This window comes from Vanellus vanellus (assembly GCF_965231255.1).
Source record: "Vanellus vanellus genome assembly, chromosome: 5".
Taxonomy (NCBI): Eukaryota; Metazoa; Chordata; class Aves; order Charadriiformes; family Charadriidae; genus Vanellus; species Vanellus vanellus.
In genome coordinates, this window is record NC_138910.1 from 3,167,432 (window position 1) to 3,185,921 (window position 18,490).

Genomic DNA, 18,490 nt, shown 5'->3' on the forward strand with positions numbered 1-18,490 from the left:
AGTATTTACAATCTTTGTGGCTAAGAACAAATTCTTTTTGTTTCACCTGAGAAAAGCACACACACCCACTTGTAACAGTTTCAGACTCTCGCACCAGGCTTATAACGGGTCAGTATGTTACGTATCGCCCACAGTGATACGCATTATTAACTATCAGGTACCTGTCTGCTCACAAAAAAGGAAATTTTCAATTTTTTTTTGGTTTTTGTTTTGTTTAGATCAATATCCAGAACCGTCACTCCATGGATTTAAATATTAAGCAAAGCCCCAAAGACCCAACTGCAGATTTAAGAAATACCATTACAAAGTCATTCCTACATGGTTTCAACAGAAGGGTCGGCTGTACCACTCAACTGACACAAGACGGATGCCGACCGTACTTAAAAATACATAGGGCCTCTTAAATAGCATTGGCTGAAAAATTGCTCGCTGAAGCAAAACTCTGTCACTGCACTTTGAGACGCACTTCCCGTTAGTCTCTCTAGCTTTAATCTAGTTTAAGATGGACCAGGTAATACCCGAACACCTTCAGATGGCTATTCCTACCACTTGTAAACGACCTTCCCCGCAAAATCCTACTGTCCTGTAGATAAAAGCAGGCTACCATCAGCCCAGCCTGACCTGCAGGATCAGTCTGATATACTGGATTTTCTAAGGCATGAGTTCATTTCAGGCAATATTTTTTTGGGAAACTCTTTACTCCGGCAATAGGTGAAAGGCAGATACACAAGCTTTTTCCTGGGTGGCTAAGAAAGGCTTCCCTCGCCAGTAGAAATCCCATTCAATGTGTTAAGCAGCACATAGATAGATTTTTAATTCAGACATGAGGCAACTACTCTATATACAGAGCTCTCATAAATATAAAATCTAATTTTTTTTTTTTTTTCAAGTGGACCTAATCTCTGTTTCTCATTTATTTATGGTCCTATTTTCCATTCCAGTCAGGTAAATGACCACAGAGAAGAGTACCTGGTGTGAAGTACACCTCAAACCCGTAAAACTGTTGCTAAGTTTTTGTCAAACACTGCTCTGACTTCTATCCCCCATCAAACCAACTCCTGGAGATCTAAGCTGAGCGGTCTGGAGCGCATTCAACATTTGCCCTTTCTCCAGCTTACTTAGGCAATTAATTAATTGTTACAGGGGGGAAAAAAATCTTGATGGATTCTGAGTAGGAAAAAACGTGTCCTTATTTCAATGCAGACTTGAGAAATCGGGGAGTTGAAGAGGCAACCAGACTTCAGCGGGAAAAGAAACACCAGGCAAATATCCTCCCCCGGCTTCCGCTAAAGCTGCCTCCCAGAAACACACCGGAGGAAGTGGTGTGAGAAAGTCCTGAACTGGGTAGCAGCTAATACAATATCTACAACTGCATTCTGGGACAAGTCTACCTCCAGCAAGAGACTGAATTGCCAGAATATGATTTCTGGATCTCTTCCAAAATACCATCTCCAACAAGTCAATATTCCAGATGAAGAAATGCACGCATGCCCGTTCTCATTAAAACATAATGCTGGTAGACATCTTCTGAACGTTTGGCTCCAATCCAAAAGACAAAATCTGAGTTATTTTTTCCCCTTTATAAAGCACACATAAGTTCCCTCATTGTGATTGACAGCGCTGCATCAACAAAGTACAGAATTCCATCTTCCTCTGGGAGGACCACGAGAGCCCTCGGAGATCCCTCTGAACTGTCCTTCCCCAGTTTGAAGATGAAATCTCCAAGATCCAGGACCAACGTGAGCAGTCCTGTCTTTTTGACTCAAGAGGAGACAAGTTGCTATGAGAAGAAAGCGATGCTCAGTATTGGCAGTGTCAAGATGGATGTGAAGAGTTCTCTGAGAGAGCACGGAAAACTGTAACACACCTCACCAAAGCCACAGCATAAGGTACACTGTGAATACAAGAGAAGTGTCCTAAGAAGAGTCCTGTCCCTTGAAGTCAGGCAGCAGCACCAAAGCACAGCAGCGGTGATCCTGAACTGACTCTGGATGTCCTCTGAGGTCTCTCTTTCATTATTATCTAGACCCATACATTGTATTTGCTAGAATTTTCAAAGAGGGGAGGATGACATTGGAAACCAGACGGTGGACGTCAGCTGAGGAAAGACCCCTACGCAAACAAGTTGGCTTGGCCAGCAGTGCTGTAAGGACAGCAGGACTGCAGTTGTGACCACATGCAATGCCACCAGGCCTGGAGAAGGATGAAAGCCAGAAGAAAAGAAGATGCACCGCAGCACCAAAGAGCTTCACCCCAAACTCCACCATGGAATAGTTCGGTATTACCGTATCCAGGCTCCCAGATGACAGTTAGGACGCTTTTGATGAAAAACGCGAACGGGAGTTGAAAGCGAAAAGGAAATCACAAGTTCGATTCCGAGTTTCATAAAAACATGCTATTTTGAATCCTGGAAACGCAAGGCATTGTGCACGTCAGCTCAGTAAACAACAGTCCTTAATAATCAGAAGCTCTTAAGAACAAAAGTAGAATGAAAAAAAGAAGAAGGAGTTCGACTAAAAGCCATAAAAGCCTGAGACGAATGCCGGCTTCCAGCTCCTGCAGACACAAACATCTGCCAGAAGTTCTTTTGCCAGTTGTTGAGAAAAAGGAACCGTCTTTGTAATGCAGCGAGAAGAAATGTCTAGAGTGCCAAAACCCACACCTATTGTTCTCTTAGAGAGTCAAATAAAAGTTTGGGGAGTAAATAAATGGAAATTGAATGGGATATACGTTTTTAAAAATTATTACTTTGTCTGCTATAGTGTTTTATTTATGAACATTTTTTTTTTAAAGCAGGTTTATTTTCCTGTGTGGTTTTATCTGCGTTCCTTTTTTTTAAAGCATTGCTTGACAAGTACTCTTAAGAAAATGCAATAAAATAATGTATATTATGAAATCAGTTTGTGTTTGAGAAGATTCACTTTTTCTGCTCATTTAAAGAAATTAGAGTGGAAGATATTTATCACTCATATCTCAGCACTGTCCTACCACGAAAAGATGGGAACACATACGTACACATAAGCTACTGGGATGGTAGGACATAGTCTGAGGACTACCTTGTTTTGAGTCCAGGTTTTAAAAGGTATTAAGATTTGAATATGAAGACTGGCACAGCAAGCTTCAATGGCTGTCCTCAGAAAGAGAAGCTGGGTTTGAGCTATTGATTTCAAACTGAACAAAAAGAAGGGGTCAAACCCCATATATAATTTCTGCAGCAGCAGCAGCAGAACTGGCTGCATAAAAATATTTAGGAACAGTAATGACTTCAGATACTGTGACTAATGCTTCCTTATAAACCAAACAATTCAAACTGCATGCAAACTATTGTAGTCTTCATAGATACAAAAATTATTTCTACCAAATTAAAGAACTATATATGTACTTTCCTGAAAAACTGCAGTTAAAAATACCAATTAGGAAATTATAGTAGAAATAAGATTTTACAACGCATTTCTCTATAAGAAACTATCCATTATGTATTCTAATATTTCAATAGTCTCAACAGTACACTGCTGGAATTTGTAGAATGAAAATAACCAATAAGACAGATGTAGTAAGTACTTAGGAAACAGAACTTGTGCAGCACTCGCTCATTAGGCATTACTATCTAAAACATTTTAAGAGTTGAAAACAAAGAAATGTTATACATACCGATTATACATACCGCTTTCTCAATTCTCACTATTCTGCATATTCAATAAAAATGCAGCTAACTTTACTTTATCTATTTTCTTTATTGCTTTTTAGATTTAGAACGTTTAAAGGTTTTGAAACCCTTGTGAGAACCTCCCATTCCACTCCTTGGCCGGGCAACGAGCTCCTTGCCAAACCCTCCACCACTTCCATCCTCTCCCGGGGTACAACTCGGTAGCTCTCGCAGAAGAAACCTGCGAGATTCCTTTCAAAAAGATCCAGCGAGAGGGGAGAGAGGAAAGTTTCACTGCATGCCTTACCCTGAGGTTACGAAGGTGGGAAAGTACAAAAGATCACTCGGGCGTCGTAATGACTACTATGTCTCAAATGGCTCGTGCCCCTTCTGCCGCACAGGGCCACCAGCCCATGCTCGCGGCCTCCAGAAGCTACTGCAATACTAATATGAAGTAAGAACGAGTATCAGCTTAGAGATACAAACGCGTAGTTTGCATCAGTGGCGGTATTTTTAAATTAGCCATTTTAAGAGGGTTAACTTTCACAGAAGTATAATCGCCGATGGAAGCGATATGCCCTCATAGTCCTCAGAAATCTGAGACAACACGTTCCAGCTTTAACTACGTATTCCATCACTTACCTATAAACTCAGAACCAAGAGCTATACATTTTTGTAATTATATTATCTGTTTTCTTTTTGGAATGGAAAACGTTTAAGATGTTTATCTGGCATCGCATTTATTACAGTGCTTTCAATTCCAAAGAAACCATAATTCAGCTGTTAACCGCAACCTCCCGTCAGTTGTTCTCCTTATCGAGATCGTGCGCTCCCTTGAGACAAGAGAGACATCGCAAACAACGGACAAATAAATAAAACATCCTTCTCAGCCCAGCAGAACCAGTTAAAACCACGAACTCCCCTCATATACGATATTCTGTCCACACAGAATGTGGTCTTCTGTGACGCAGAGATTGAACTGCCTGTCCGTAATATCACGCTTATCCCCGTAGCGACCGAGCGTATTACTGTCACTACCAGTGCCATAATGCTGCACCATCACGTTTATTTATTTTTTTTTTTTACATGCAACAAACCAGCCGTAATGCTGGCCCTGTTCTTAACGGTGGTTTTCAAACTCCTGCTTTAACGGGTTATTTTAAGGATGAGAAACACTGAGGACTACAGCGTGCAGTCTCAGCATCTTCTGACTTAGCCAAAAAAGGAGTCTGTCAAAATTTTGAGGGAAGGGCTAAAAGCCCAAAGCACTTTCTAGGACAACAGAAATCCTTAAAACTGGGGTGTTTTTTTTTTTTTTTTTTTTTTAAAATACCTGACTAAACTTCAGTCTTGGCTCTTCTCGTTGCCCCTGCCTCTTCCGACTTCTGCATTTTACCATCACTGCTGTTTTTAAAATTACTTTGGGAAAACTATTCTTACGTGCTTGGCTGTTAAGAGAAAGCAGAAGCAGTCTGCCAGGAAAAAACTGCCGAGACAACAGCATCCAAACGAAGGAACAGTCTCTCAGTATTTACTCGGTGTTGGCACTCGCGTCTGATCTCGTCCTGTATCACTCCCCCATTCACAGCTGTGGGAGATGCATTGCAGGTGAGGTGTAACATTTTATTGCTAATTTGGGAAACTAGAAATTCAATAAAAAGCATTATCTCCTTCAACAGTCCCCACTCCACCCTTCAGCCGATCTGGAGTTGCCCACCGGTTCTGCTTAAGAATGTGTATGGGAAATCTCATAGAATTAATTCAGTTTTTCTTCAAAATCACGCCTTTAATAAAACAAGACTAATCTTTCTGCATTAATTTTATTATTATTTTTTACAAATCACCTAAATTTATTACTATAAGTTCCTAGAAAAACGTATGGCATTTAAACCACTAACCAGATAAGAGTCTGGTTAACTAAAAGACTGAGTTACCGGCAAATTCAAATTATAAGAAGCACAACAACACAAGAAAACCCCAAGCTGCGTGTCCAAGCAAGCGATGTGCTCGGTAAGCGGAGCTCAACAGAGCTGAACTTTTAATCTTGGTATTTATCTCAGAGGTAACGCCACTGTGATTCACGAACTGGGTATGGCAGTGCCTGAAGGACCCCGATGGGACAGCAGGTGAGGTCAGAGTATATAGCTCATATACATTGATGGCATCAAGTTCAAAGCCAAGGAGGGAGGACGTAGTGGCAATGATGAGGTCCACCTAACTGCACACCTTTCGGGAAGAGCCCCATGCCCCAGAATGCGGGAGACGCAGTACGGGATCCCACCATAACCCTCCACAAACCAGCTCCCCGTTAGTACTACGCTTTCTGATCTTCACTCACCAAAACCCAACCAGCACAACACGTCTGATACAGCTATAAATAAATTATTCCTACATTTCCTTTTTCCACTTTTACTAAAATTAGAGGCTTACTCATTTCAGCTCCCTGTACTAAACACCCCAGTTAATTAAGTAGAGGTTGAGCTGATTCCCAAGTTTTTCCAATTTGCTAGCACTTGCTAACCATAAACATTCATAAATAGAGGTAATTTGAAAAGAAATCTCTATTCCACTTCCAAATGTTTCCTCTATTGCAAACCTCATGGTAGCAAGTATGTTTACACCGACTGTATAAAAGTCTATCACGTTAATAACTGAGTTTTACCTAATGGGATTGCTGATGCCTACTAAGTCACTCATTCCTTTCTGTTCAGAGAATGAGACTGGGTTTGTACATAAATCTTCCACCAAGAGTTAAAAAGAGCAAAAAAAATGAGAATATTCATTTCAACGGCAGGGTAGGGAGCAGACTTGACCTTCCACGCATGTCTCATACTTGGAAATCTTATTCTTCATGTAGAATGTTTCCCCCATTCTTTACAATTCTCACTTCAATAATTGCTTTTGTCTCCCCAAAATAATAACAAAGGGCACAATGTTGAAAAGCAGTGCCAGATGTTAAATAACAGTGATTCCTTAAAATCACTCCCCCCTTCCCACTGGGAAAAATTTCCTCTGTACATTTATATAAGCACTGAAACCTCAAATCAATGAAACATTTCAACCGGCTTTATAATTAGAAGAGAAGCTGGTTGGCATCCTGTCTAGGGGCTGTTTAAGTTTAATAACAAACTTTTCTCAGACATAAGAAGCCCCATAAAGGGTGCCAGCCAGATACTCTTCTGAATTTAAAGACAAAAAACTCCACTGATTTTGTAATTCCATGATATATAAAAGTAATTTTGGGGAGCAAATCCAGAGGCTCACATACAAGAATATACCGCTTTGTACACGTTTAATGCGATATATTCTAAAATACCCCGTCTTCTCTGATGCACAGGAAAGCCCATTTTCGGCGAAGCAAGGGCCCACATTGTGTTGATGACTACCACTACATCAAACACTACGTTTAACCTTTTATTCACGTAACACTTTGTGCTTTAGGTTCTTCACATTATCAAAATAGGGACACGACTGCAGCATCATTCCTTCCCATCTAAAGCATTTACGTTCACGGCTCTCCCAGGAGGTAAGGGAGAATACTTACCCCAAACCACAAAGGAAACCAGGTTCACAAATTAAAATCTGAAGCAATACTTTTCATCAGTACTTTTCACCTAGATTAAGGACAAATCCTTTAGTTAGATTAAAGCAATTCACTCCTCGGGAGACACGGCTTTGTGCTACAGGCAAAGAGCAAGAGGAAACAAACCAATACAAATGGCAAAGAACTGGGACCTGTTCCCCGCGTGCTGCTGATAAGGAAAACAACCCAAAGGCCGGTCTGATTTGAAAATAATTTTTCTCTGAGCTGCAATATGATTATTGACAAGATAGTTTCTGATGCTGCAAGAAGACAATCCCTGATCGCTCCACTTTGACTAGCTCTAGCCAACTGTTGGTTTGGCAGAAAAAAAAATCTTTCATGAGTCCTTTAGGTTACATTGGGATGAAATGTTGATGAGGTTCCATTACAATGGTTAACCCAGATGCATAAGTATTCTGAGCAGTCCGTGTGAAGGCAGCGCAGCTCTCCGTGCCACCCACCGGTCAGTACGGGAGGGCAGCTCGAGGGGAAGGGAGCCAAGCAGACGCTGAAGTCAGAAGCGACCACCATCATCACGCAGAAGGATCCTATGCGCACCTGGGCTGGGAAATTTAAGACACTCTGTTCATATACTCAACACATCCTCTGCTGGAGGACTCTGTTGAACGTACTTCAACGTTGGGCACCCTCACAAAAAGGAAACCACTCGTTTCTTTGATGCTGAGTTTACCAACTTTCAGCCACTGGGAGCTGGCATCAAATGTTTGCCAACAAGGCAAAAATAATTCAGCCCTCCACTTTTTCAGATACTGCCCATGTATAAGTACTTATAGGAAGCGACACTATTTCTTGGCTACTTCTGTGAAAGAGCACATTCCAGGGCATTCCCAAGTGCTGGAATACCTCAGATCCAGCTGGACTCCCTGGCACCTGCTCTGCTGACAAGCTCACCGTGTGGGAGATGAGCACAACTTCAGGATCTTCTGGAAGACAAGAGTACAGGCATTGCCTCCAGGGCTTACATCCCGAGCTCTGATGGACTACCAGCCGGACCAATGTTGTGGCCCTCCTTTAAAATATCCAGCATTTCTGTACCTTCCACGAGGATCGACCACTAGCCACAATACCACATCCTAACTCTGGTTTTCTTAAGTACACACAGAGCCAGGAGTATCCCCAGTTCCACTCCATATTCCCATTTTTATGTTTCCAAGAATACACCCTGCTTCTCTTTTTGTATTTTTTTTTTTTTTTAATTTTTTTTTGGGGGGGGGTGTCTTTTTTTTTCAACATCACTCATCTGACAGTTTGCATTATGTCTATTAAATCAAAGCCTCCTAAAATCCTTCTTTGAGTGACTGTTTTCCAAGGCAATGTTCCATTCCCAATTATATTACATTGTACTTGGCTGTATTAAAATAAATTCTGTTTGAGTGGGATAGAAGCTCCTCCCTGATTGCTATTGGTCCTGTGCGCTCCTCCCTATTTAATAATATTTTACTATTTTCTATTCTGTAAATTTCAGCAGTAAAAACTACTGTTCGGAGTCTATGGAAGGGATATAACCTTTGTTTGTCAAATTTGCCCTTTATTTGTCACTACTGAACTCCTAGACCCAGAGTTTCTCTGTTTCTGATGTTCTGATATTTCAGACAACTTATCATCTTTATTTCTATTTGCTATGGTTATTATATTAGTTCCCTTGATTTCCCTTATCGGCCGTATATAGGTTTTACTCCCCAATATTTTTCACTTGTTTTCATCTACTCCATCATTTACACGTTGCATTCTTAGCAGGATTTGCACGTTGAATGCTCTACACACACACAAAGAGGTTCTACTCTGTGAACTTCTGGACTAACAGCACGAAAAAAACAAATGGAGTAGACTGGACAATAAAACATATCACACAGTGACGCAGCGCCATTTTACAAAAAGAACAGACAAATGCGAAGAGAGGTGAAGTGGCTTAATGAATAAATCTTACAGCTGCCAAATTGGCAAACTGGATTCTCCCTTCAGTTTGCACCAGGAGCCCGAGGGCTTGCTTAATGAGGGACACAGCGTCAGAGGTTAACAGAAATATTAACACCACCCATCAGCAAAAATGAGTCTAGAACCCAGTCTCCGGGCAAAAAACGGACTGTTTTCCAAGGAACAGCCTTAAATAATCTATACAAGACCTGTTGCTAGCTCGTCCTATAAGGCAGCTGTTCTTAAACAGTGTTTGCAACCCAAATACAATAGAAATGAGAGATTGAAATTGTTAATAAAAATTAATTGAGCATAACTGGTTTGCAAGGGCTCAAACTTGGGAAACTACAAAAGCTTTCTACCACATAAATAGAAATTTTTATTTTTGCGTTGATTAATTTTTAATTCCATCACACTCATACTGAAAATTACCTGAAAACTGAAGATATTATCTGCAGAAGAAGAAAACAAACGCTAGAATAATAAAACTTGGTCTATGTGGTTAAAATATAATTAAAAGCTTAGGCAATAACCAGCTATCTCATTGTGGCGATTCTCAGTATTTTTTTCTCTCAGGAGCTATTTTCTGATTAGTAGCTATTCTGAATGCTGGCACAGAAACAGAAAACAGATTTAGCAATTAAAATACTTAAAAACAAAGCAAAAAAAAAAAAAAAAAAAAAAAAAAAGCAGCCACAAACTCAAAAATGAACACAAGAGTTTCCCGAAGACATCTTACTCCGCGTGTGTGACACCGCGCAGCTCCATCCACCAAAACTATCGACCCGCTATGCCTCTGTACAGAATAATTCACAATATCCCTTTCAACCGTTTTGTCTACATAACCGAATGCAGACTGGCAACTAACTTTTATTTTAAAAGGTTATTATTAATGCAAAATACTCAACGGTTCACACTTGTTTCACGGAAAGAACGCTTCCGTCCTCCCACAAAGGCAACAGAACCTCCTGTGGTGGTTTAGGCATGTCCCTGTCTGGATTTTCCCAGCTATGGATTAGATGTGAATCTCACGCCCGAGCCCTCGCTGCTGCCGTGACACAGGCAGGAGCCTGGCCGAAGGTTTACGCGCCGTTTTAGGGCCTCGCCCCTGGGGATAACACAAAGATAACAGAATCTGAAATTTCACCTTCAAGAAGAAAACAGGTCTTTAGGCCTCCTAGTAACATTTAATTATTTAATCAAATAATTAAATGCAGGTTGTGTGTATTTTGCAAGCATCACAACTAAAGAAACAAACTTCTTCGAGTAGTGGAACAGAACATATTCAAATCTTTCTCATCTTTGCCTGCACAGATCTTATCGTTTAGATAAGGAAAAAAGTGTCAGTTTAAGGCCCTATAATTATATTGCTATAATTCTATCCGTTTTCTCCAGGGCATTAGAAATACCATTCTGTAGAAATACCACAGTGGAACAGAGGTTCCCAGGTGGGGTTATATACACATTCCTGTTCCTTATATGGCTGAGAACGGAACCGGCTGTTTCTGTTGAAGCCTTTCTTCACGGGGCTCTGACGCACGCACACATTTGTTTGGTCACACTGGTCTTCTCGGGAAGAAACTCAGCTTGCCTGAAGACAAAGACCGGTGATGTAAGGAAAGGTTCTGATTAACTAACACAGGAACGAGGACAAGCCGGGCCATCCTCCCGAAGGTCACCTTCCCGAGCGGTCCCAGGTACCACCACACCAAAGCATGGCACGGCTACAGCGCGCGGCTGGGTCGAAGCGATGGAGCAGGAACAAGAAGATCCTGCATGGGGATGAACTTGGATCCTCGTTCTCAAAAGCCCACTTTGATAGCCTCTAAGCAACATTTTATTGATAACTTTATGCCGATTAACTTCTGTCAATGGGTTCCAGTCTGAATTTCGTGCAGGACTCTCGAACCTTTTCAACCCTTATCCCACACGGGGTGAATTACTACTGCTCAGCTTCTCGACGGTAACCGCTGGCACACAGGCTCTTCTCTCACATAACATTGTCTTTTTGGTCCTCTGGAGGGCAAGTTAACGTAGTCCAATGCTGCAGCAACTTCACAGCTTTCTTCAGCTATGCGGACAGTGACAATTCAGAAGAACCCATACGTACCCACCGGACCCCACTGAACTCAACAGAGGTGGAAACCCAAAGGGTTTCCTGCAAAAGGGATTTTGCAGTATGCTTAGTGGGACAGGGAAGCGAGCTCCTATGGCAAAACCAGACCTTTGCTCTGTTCAGAAGAGAGTACAAAGTCTCAGAAGAGAGACGGACTATATCAGGAAATACTCCTCTTTGTCAGCATGACAAGGCAAAACAGCCATGCAAGGATTAATAGCTGCTTGCTCGCGACACAAACCACCAATATAGCTAAGGGAAAAAAAAAAAAAAAAAAAAAAAGCCTTTTTTTCCCCAGGAATGGACAGAAAGCCTTCAAAGTCATCACAAACTGTGACCAGCATAACATTAGAAAATTATTTTTACATAATTCAGTTTTTATAGAATTCCATTCTGTATTTTAAAGACGAAACAGCTCTCTTGGAGGAAGCTCAGGAATACATATCAGGTTTTTTCTGGGGTTAATGAGAGAGACCGCTTGCACGCTTACAGTCACTTTCGTTTGACCTGATGTAGTTTAGCTATGATTGCATCAAACACGCGCTTTGAAAGTTAACCAAGCTGAGAGACTGTACTATCAAATGGAAGGTTTTCTTTCTGCTTAGGAAATTAACACAGTACCATCTTTCAAAACTGCACACTTTGTTCACCCAGTAGAAGTTAAAATACACATTTTTGAGCCGTCTCCTTTTTATCTTTTAACAGCACGGAGATAGTAACAGCAGCATACCTGTTTCCTCTCCAAATCTTCACTGATGAATAAACCAGGAAATCTCTCTCTACACTCTTCCAACTGAACGTTCAGTTTATTCAACCGTTTAATTACCAGCTTAGTAAAATTATCATGATAAAGGCAAACACAGACCTGGCACTCCCCTGTGCTGTCCCTGAAAAGGGTTATTTTGTAAACTTTTGTACTCCTAGTATCTGCTCCCATCTCTGATAACACCAACTCTTTAACGGGAGCAGTAAAGACGACGTGTTCGGCCTGGACATGCAGTGCCAGGTTAGCCATGGCATTCTAGAGCTGAAGTAGCAGGGCATGCTGCAAAAGAACCCCACCCCAATTTATTTGGGCAAGTGAGAAAAGCTGAGGTCTGGGTATGTGCAGAAGTGCATGGATTTTATTTATGCAGAGTGTGTGGAAGTTAATAAAAGCAAGAATTGTCACAGGAAGGAGGCCAAGATGATTTTGTTCAGGAAAAGGGAGATATATTTTAGTCTACTGCTGTTTTTTTTCTCATTTGTTTTATTTTTGAATTTCTAGGTATCGGCATGAAATAGGCAGACTCTTCATATTGGTATATTGGTAAACTCGAATTTAAAAAGTAGATACGTAAAAGGAACCCATTTAAAAATAGTCATCATATATTTCCAAGCAGTCAAACATAAGGGTATCCTTTTAGAAGGCAACGTACCTGCTTCAGGACTTGTTTGATTACAGCTGCTAACAATGCTGTTTGGTACCACTGGAGTGGAGGATGCCTGGATTCTCGACTGAGGTGGGTTCGGATGTAATGAATTTCCTAACGCCATTCCTGTCTGACTGAGCATCCCACAGTTCCCGCTAGCCTGCATCTGATTTATTAAACCTGCAAGATGGTTGGTTGTGCCCGGGCTAGTACCGTGGACAAAGTTAGTGTTTGTGTTCTGGCAGTGCACACCTTCCCCTCGCAAGGGTAAACTCTGTGCCAGCGAGTTCTGGAGACTGCCAGAGTTCATACTGGTGTCTGCAAAATGCATCTGGTTACCAGAGCAAGGTAAAGCAGTATTTGAGCTCCCACAACTGGTGGTACTATTGCTGCTCATGTGAGAGCTTTGACAACTCATGGACTGAAGTAGCTGGGACATAGAACTGATGGGAAAGGAGCTTTGACTCTGCTTTCTTATCAAATCAGATCCAGCTTTGGAAACTCCAGAACTGTCCAACTGAGACTGTCTCAGCAAACTCAACACCGTGGTGGTCGGCTGCTTTCTTTTCCTCAGAGGATCTTTCTGCTGAGACATCAATTTATCTCTGAGTGCTGCTCGGCCACTTTGCCCTTCAGTCGTTGGTAGAAGCACGTTGGCAGCAGGAGGGAACATGGTGTTTAAAGTGCTATGTCCTTCGTTGTTGCCACCGCTGGCAACAGGTCCAGAATTGCTACTGCTGTTATTGTTGTTACCAGCAAGTTTATTTTGATTTGCTAGCTGTGCTTTGGCTGCTGCTGAGAGTAAACTACTTGCTGGAAAAGAGGCAGCATTGTGCTGGTTCAAGATCTGATTTAAAGGCATTCCCAGCAAACCAGGCTGACTCTTCAAGGAACCACTTCCAGCCGATGCAGTAGAAAAAACTGCATTGTTTGGAGGATTTAATACATTACTCATTCCAGCAATTAATGGGTTAGGGATGTCCTTGTATTGATTAAGTCCATCATGCTTGGTGGAAGGGCTGGATGGCATAGATGGTCTCGGTGACCCTATTGTTGACCTTGGGGACCTGGGAGGAACTTTAATACCACTACAGGATGACTGTGGTCCTACTGGAGGCAGCAGGAAATTTCCATGATCGGATGACGTGGAAGAAGAACGTGATCTTTGGGGAGAAGCCTCGATCCTTCCAATCCCGGATCCCATCATATGAACCGGGGACGTCACTGGTGAAGGAGAGAGGGAAGTTGAAGCAGAATGCTGAACTCTTTGAACGTGACTTCCATGATTCATGTGACCAGGTTTTACCGTTGGCAAAGGAAGGTTACTTGGCAAAGGGACGACAGCAGGAGGCATGCTTACATTCATCACGGGTACCTGAGAGTGGACATTTGAATGGAAAGTAGTTGGGTTAATGATAACAGGGTTCTGATTCACTGGTTTGCTAGGAATAGGGTCAAGTATGCCAAGTGGATCCTTTTCTGATGTTAATGGCTTTTTCTGAAGAGCACAAGACGGCGGTGGAGGAGGTGGGGGTGGACCTTGGGGCGGTTTATGGTGAAACATTGCTCGTGGTATTTCCATACCAGTCGAAAAATTACACATGGGTTTTTTCATTACTGGGCTTTTTGTGGTCAAGGTTGGGGAAAGAGGTATATTAGTCCTTCCAGCCATTGCACAGGATGACTGTATGGGAGAACCATGTAGCATTACTGATGGTGGAGATAGAGGTGTCCTGTTCATGTGAATAGGACTAGAGTTGGGTGCTCCATGAAAGTTGGGATTGTTCCTTGTGAAAACATCAGGGCTTCCAAGTGGGTCAGTCCTAGGAGAGATTGAGCCATCTCCATATATCTGTGATCCTGATGATGCTGGACTGGGCATCCCACCATGACTGCCACGATATGGAGACTTCTGTCCAAGTTCATTACTACCCAATCTCTGCCTAGGATAGACAGAATGAAGTTCTTGTTGCTGGCTTCCAGCCATTTCTTGCACATAAAGCCTACCCATGGCATTAGATGCCCCTATCATCAACTTGAAAGGAGTCTTACATTCTGGCATCACAGAATTTGTAATTCCTTCATGTGATTTATTCCTCACTGATCTCGGAGTTGCTGCTCGAGTAGGAACTACTGGAGTTGCACCTGATATTAAAAACACAACAGTTACTGTTTTGAAATCCAACATCACACATTTCAGCGCAAAACTACTGTGTGTGAGAATACTCATAAAAGCTAGAAAGCCTTTTGGCTAAACTTTTGTCTAAACAAAAATAACACCTAAATCACCCGGTAGTTGCTGGAATGGTGCTACCCTACTACACAGTGCAGCTGTGTTGACTAACTCCATATCCCATATAAAGACTGCATAAATACGGACACCATTAAACGTTGTGTTTCTTAAGTTTCAAGCACACTTGCTACCTAAAGTTAGTTTAGCATGCTCCTTCTGAAACATCAATTCCTGAAAGTTTTTTTTTTTTTTTTATTTCTCTCCTCCTTCTGTCTTTTCCCTCTAACCATCATCTCCAGTGTCCTACTCCTGAATCTCCAGCATCACCTCTTTGGCTACAGCCAGAAGGGCTACAGCAGGAGGAGCAGGCGATCACTGTCGCAGGGAAAAGGAGCCTCTGGCACCACCTATTGAGTACAGGAGGAACAAAGCCCAACAATGGTTTAGACTAATTTCTCCACGCCCTACAGAGAAAAGGGTCCTGCCCCAAATGCCGGCCCTGACGAGGATGAATAGGGAGCTATGCCATATGACTTTGGCCCAGATTATTCAGCCAAGCACTTAATTGCAGAGACCTCGGAGACCACGGCTGTGCAAAGCAGGACGCAGCTCCTCCGGCTGCTCTGCATCACTCGCTGACACCACGAGCATCGAGTTCCAGTCCTCTGAGTTCATCTGTTCCTAGGAACTGTCCTGTATCACTTCCCTGAATTAAAGCTTTACCTGCAGCTTCTGCACCAAGCTTTGCTTGGGGTGAAGATCCTAAATTTAAGGGGCTCAACCTTATATGTTGGTTTCAGGTTAAAGGCCCTGGGGACATTTGCATATGCACATATGCGAACCCCTCTACAATGGCACAATTTCCTGTAAATCCCAGTTTCGAGACTAGACCTCCCTACAAGCACAAGACCACTTTCTGTTTCTGCCCACTAATGTCAGTTTTATTTAAAAAGATTGTTTTCCCCCGATGTTTTACTTTAAGAATACCATCACAAGCAGCTCCACGTCTGGCAGACTTTCTGCCAGTTCTGCTGCTCTGGGAATTTGTAATTCATCTTGGAGTGCTTGGCATGCAGCCTCTGAATATGCAAACTTAAACTGGAGTAATGAGCTAAAGGTTTCACGTTCAAATGAATTCAGAGGTGCCTTTAAATTCCTCTACTCACAAGAACTCCATTCCCTTCCTTCCTTCAGCCTGGCCATAGGAGACAGATGGCACTGGCAATCCTGCCTTCATCCTATTTGCTCAACCAGCTACACATGACAGAAACAAACATATTACCTTTCCCAAAATACACCCAAAGTCTCATTTAGGGGACAAATCTCAAGACTGAACTGCAAAACGAAATATGTAGAGGAACCCTCACCTTGAATGCTGGACCTAAGCAAATGGTCAAATATAAGTGTGCATAAATGAAAAGACATTTTATTTACAAAGGCGATTTATTGGGGAATTTTCTTCTGTGCTTAGCACACAAAATTCTGATCAACAGAGAAAGTAAACCACATAAATGTGACTCGTGCCTTTAATATTTGGCTGGTTTTACCTCCTTCATTTTGCTAAGTTTTTGAAAACAGAAATGCAATTTCAGTACCACTTATAAAGAAGAAAAAAAGCTAATAAGGAAAAAGCATAGTAATTTGGGAAATTGCACTGTTTGTTTTAAAAACTTATATTACATTGCAAAAAACATTTTAAACAAAGCTTTGAAATTATACATAGCAATTTAAAAATGCAAGAGTACATCAGTATCTTAGCATTGTCTATCTAGCTGAAATGTATTATTTATTTTTATATCCTTTAAATTTTCCCCTTTGAAGTCAGGCTGCAGAGGGATTAGCAATTAGCCAGCTATTATTACCCTAATATAGGGGTGCAGAAGATCTCTCAAGATTATCAAGGGCCATTTCCCAGAAGTTGCACGCATCACAGTATATAACCATCAATTTACTCAGCTCTGTCTTAAAAAGTAACTTCGCTCCTTTGTCCTGACCATTTGAATTTGTCAGACTACTTCAGAACCTTTTCTCGTAATCCTTAGAAAGTATCTAATTTTCAGTTGAAGTTTCTGTGCAACTCTGTTTCGGTAGCTACTTCTTTCAGTGCTTAAGCTAAAGGACAAGGTTAGCAGCTTTATTTTCTGGTGCCGATTCTCCTTTATTTATGCCGTCTTTATCAACAGCAACGGCATCTCGTTTCAGCCACCACTTTGCCAGGTTGAACGCGCTAAACGCTTTTAGATGACTTTCATAAAACAGGTTTTGCAGTTCACTAAGAGAAAAGCCTCTGCTCCGTTTCAGCTTGAGTGCCGCTGGCGAGAACAGCGGCGCAGGAAGGCAGTAAGCTTACAGCGGCACTCGTACTTCCCTCTCCGAGTCACATTGATCTGCACCATACTGCCATCTGGTACTGCTCACGGGCATCTTTGATCAGCTCCTACATCTAGGTCTTCTTTCTCAATAATTTACAGCTAATAGCTTTTTTCACTAGACCCCGGGTGAATAACCTCACAATCAACAGGATTTGTTGCTATACTTTTTTCTTTCACCCCAGGTCTCAACGATCCCCCAGTTTTTCAACATGTTTTGATCGTCTCTTGTTTTGATAGTACCTGCCAACTTCGGCCATCGACAAATTACCTCATTTTTTGTTGATATGGATAATTAAAATGCTAATCCAGGTTGGTCCCCAAAAATAATCCTTGAGAAATTACAGCGGAGATCTCCTCTAGCTGTATATTCTGCCTTGCAATACAATTTCCCATTTAGCCAAGTCCTTAGCCACATTCTAATCCCTTTATAATCACTTTATTCTGCTTCTCTAATTTCCCATGTGACAGAATATCAGACATATTACTACAGTTCCAAAAGATGAGAGCGAATGTATTTTCTTTGTCTAGAACAATCTGATATCTTTTCCAAGAAAATCATGCTCTTAGTCTGGGATGACCTGCTTTTTCGACTCATTTTCTGTCTCCCTACATCTCTCTAATTACTACCTCTATTTTTTCCTTTAATCTGTTTACTATTGCGCTCATAGATATCCAAGACTTTTGGGGGTGTTTCTGTAGAGTAATTATATATATTGAAAATTAAGGAATTACGTGATTCTGCATGATTTTACTCACTTGTTCCACCACCAGGACTAGTTAGAACTAGTGAAGGATGGGGTGCTTCCATGCTTTTATGAAGTGTAGCCACAGCAATAATTTTCCTTTTATGTATGCATAGTTTGGTGACATCTTCGTCCGCTTTAACATCTTCAGCAGTTCTCTGCTTCACAGCAGCTCCAGGATCAAAATTAAAGACCTGAGAGTAAAAATTCCAATGTTCAAAATAACGATTATAGGCAGCAAACTCACCAAATACAACTAAACCAGAAATTTTACATAAAATTAAATTTACTTCTGTTTCTTAGAGCTATCTGACGACTCCTACATTGCTCAACAGACGAAATAGAAGTCAGTGTCTCATTCCGAGTCTCACGTTAGCCCGATGCGGTTGACGGTAGGTTTCCAATTGAATAGGAAAATGTTAAAACACCATAAAAACTGAGTCAGATCTT

General features: G+C 41.6%; 1 protein-coding gene across 2 annotated transcripts in view; it reads right to left on the bottom strand.

Moving 5' to 3' along the window:
- The window catches only part of MBD5 (methyl-CpG binding domain protein 5), a 93,249-nt gene that overhangs the window by 22,921 nt on the left and 51,838 nt on the right, over positions 1-18,490 (bottom strand). Inside the window, exons 8-9 of one of the 2 annotated variants that reach the window (XM_082484627.1) lie at positions 18,054-18,234; positions 12,699-14,837 (exon numbers count right to left, since the gene is read on the bottom strand). In XM_082484627.1, coding sequence (XP_082340753.1) covers positions 12,699-14,837; positions 18,054-18,234 — 2,320 coding nt within the window. Of the gene's footprint in view, positions 1-12,698; positions 14,838-18,053; positions 18,235-18,490 lie in introns of those variants that run through there. The other variant, XM_082484626.1, reaches the window with a different exon arrangement.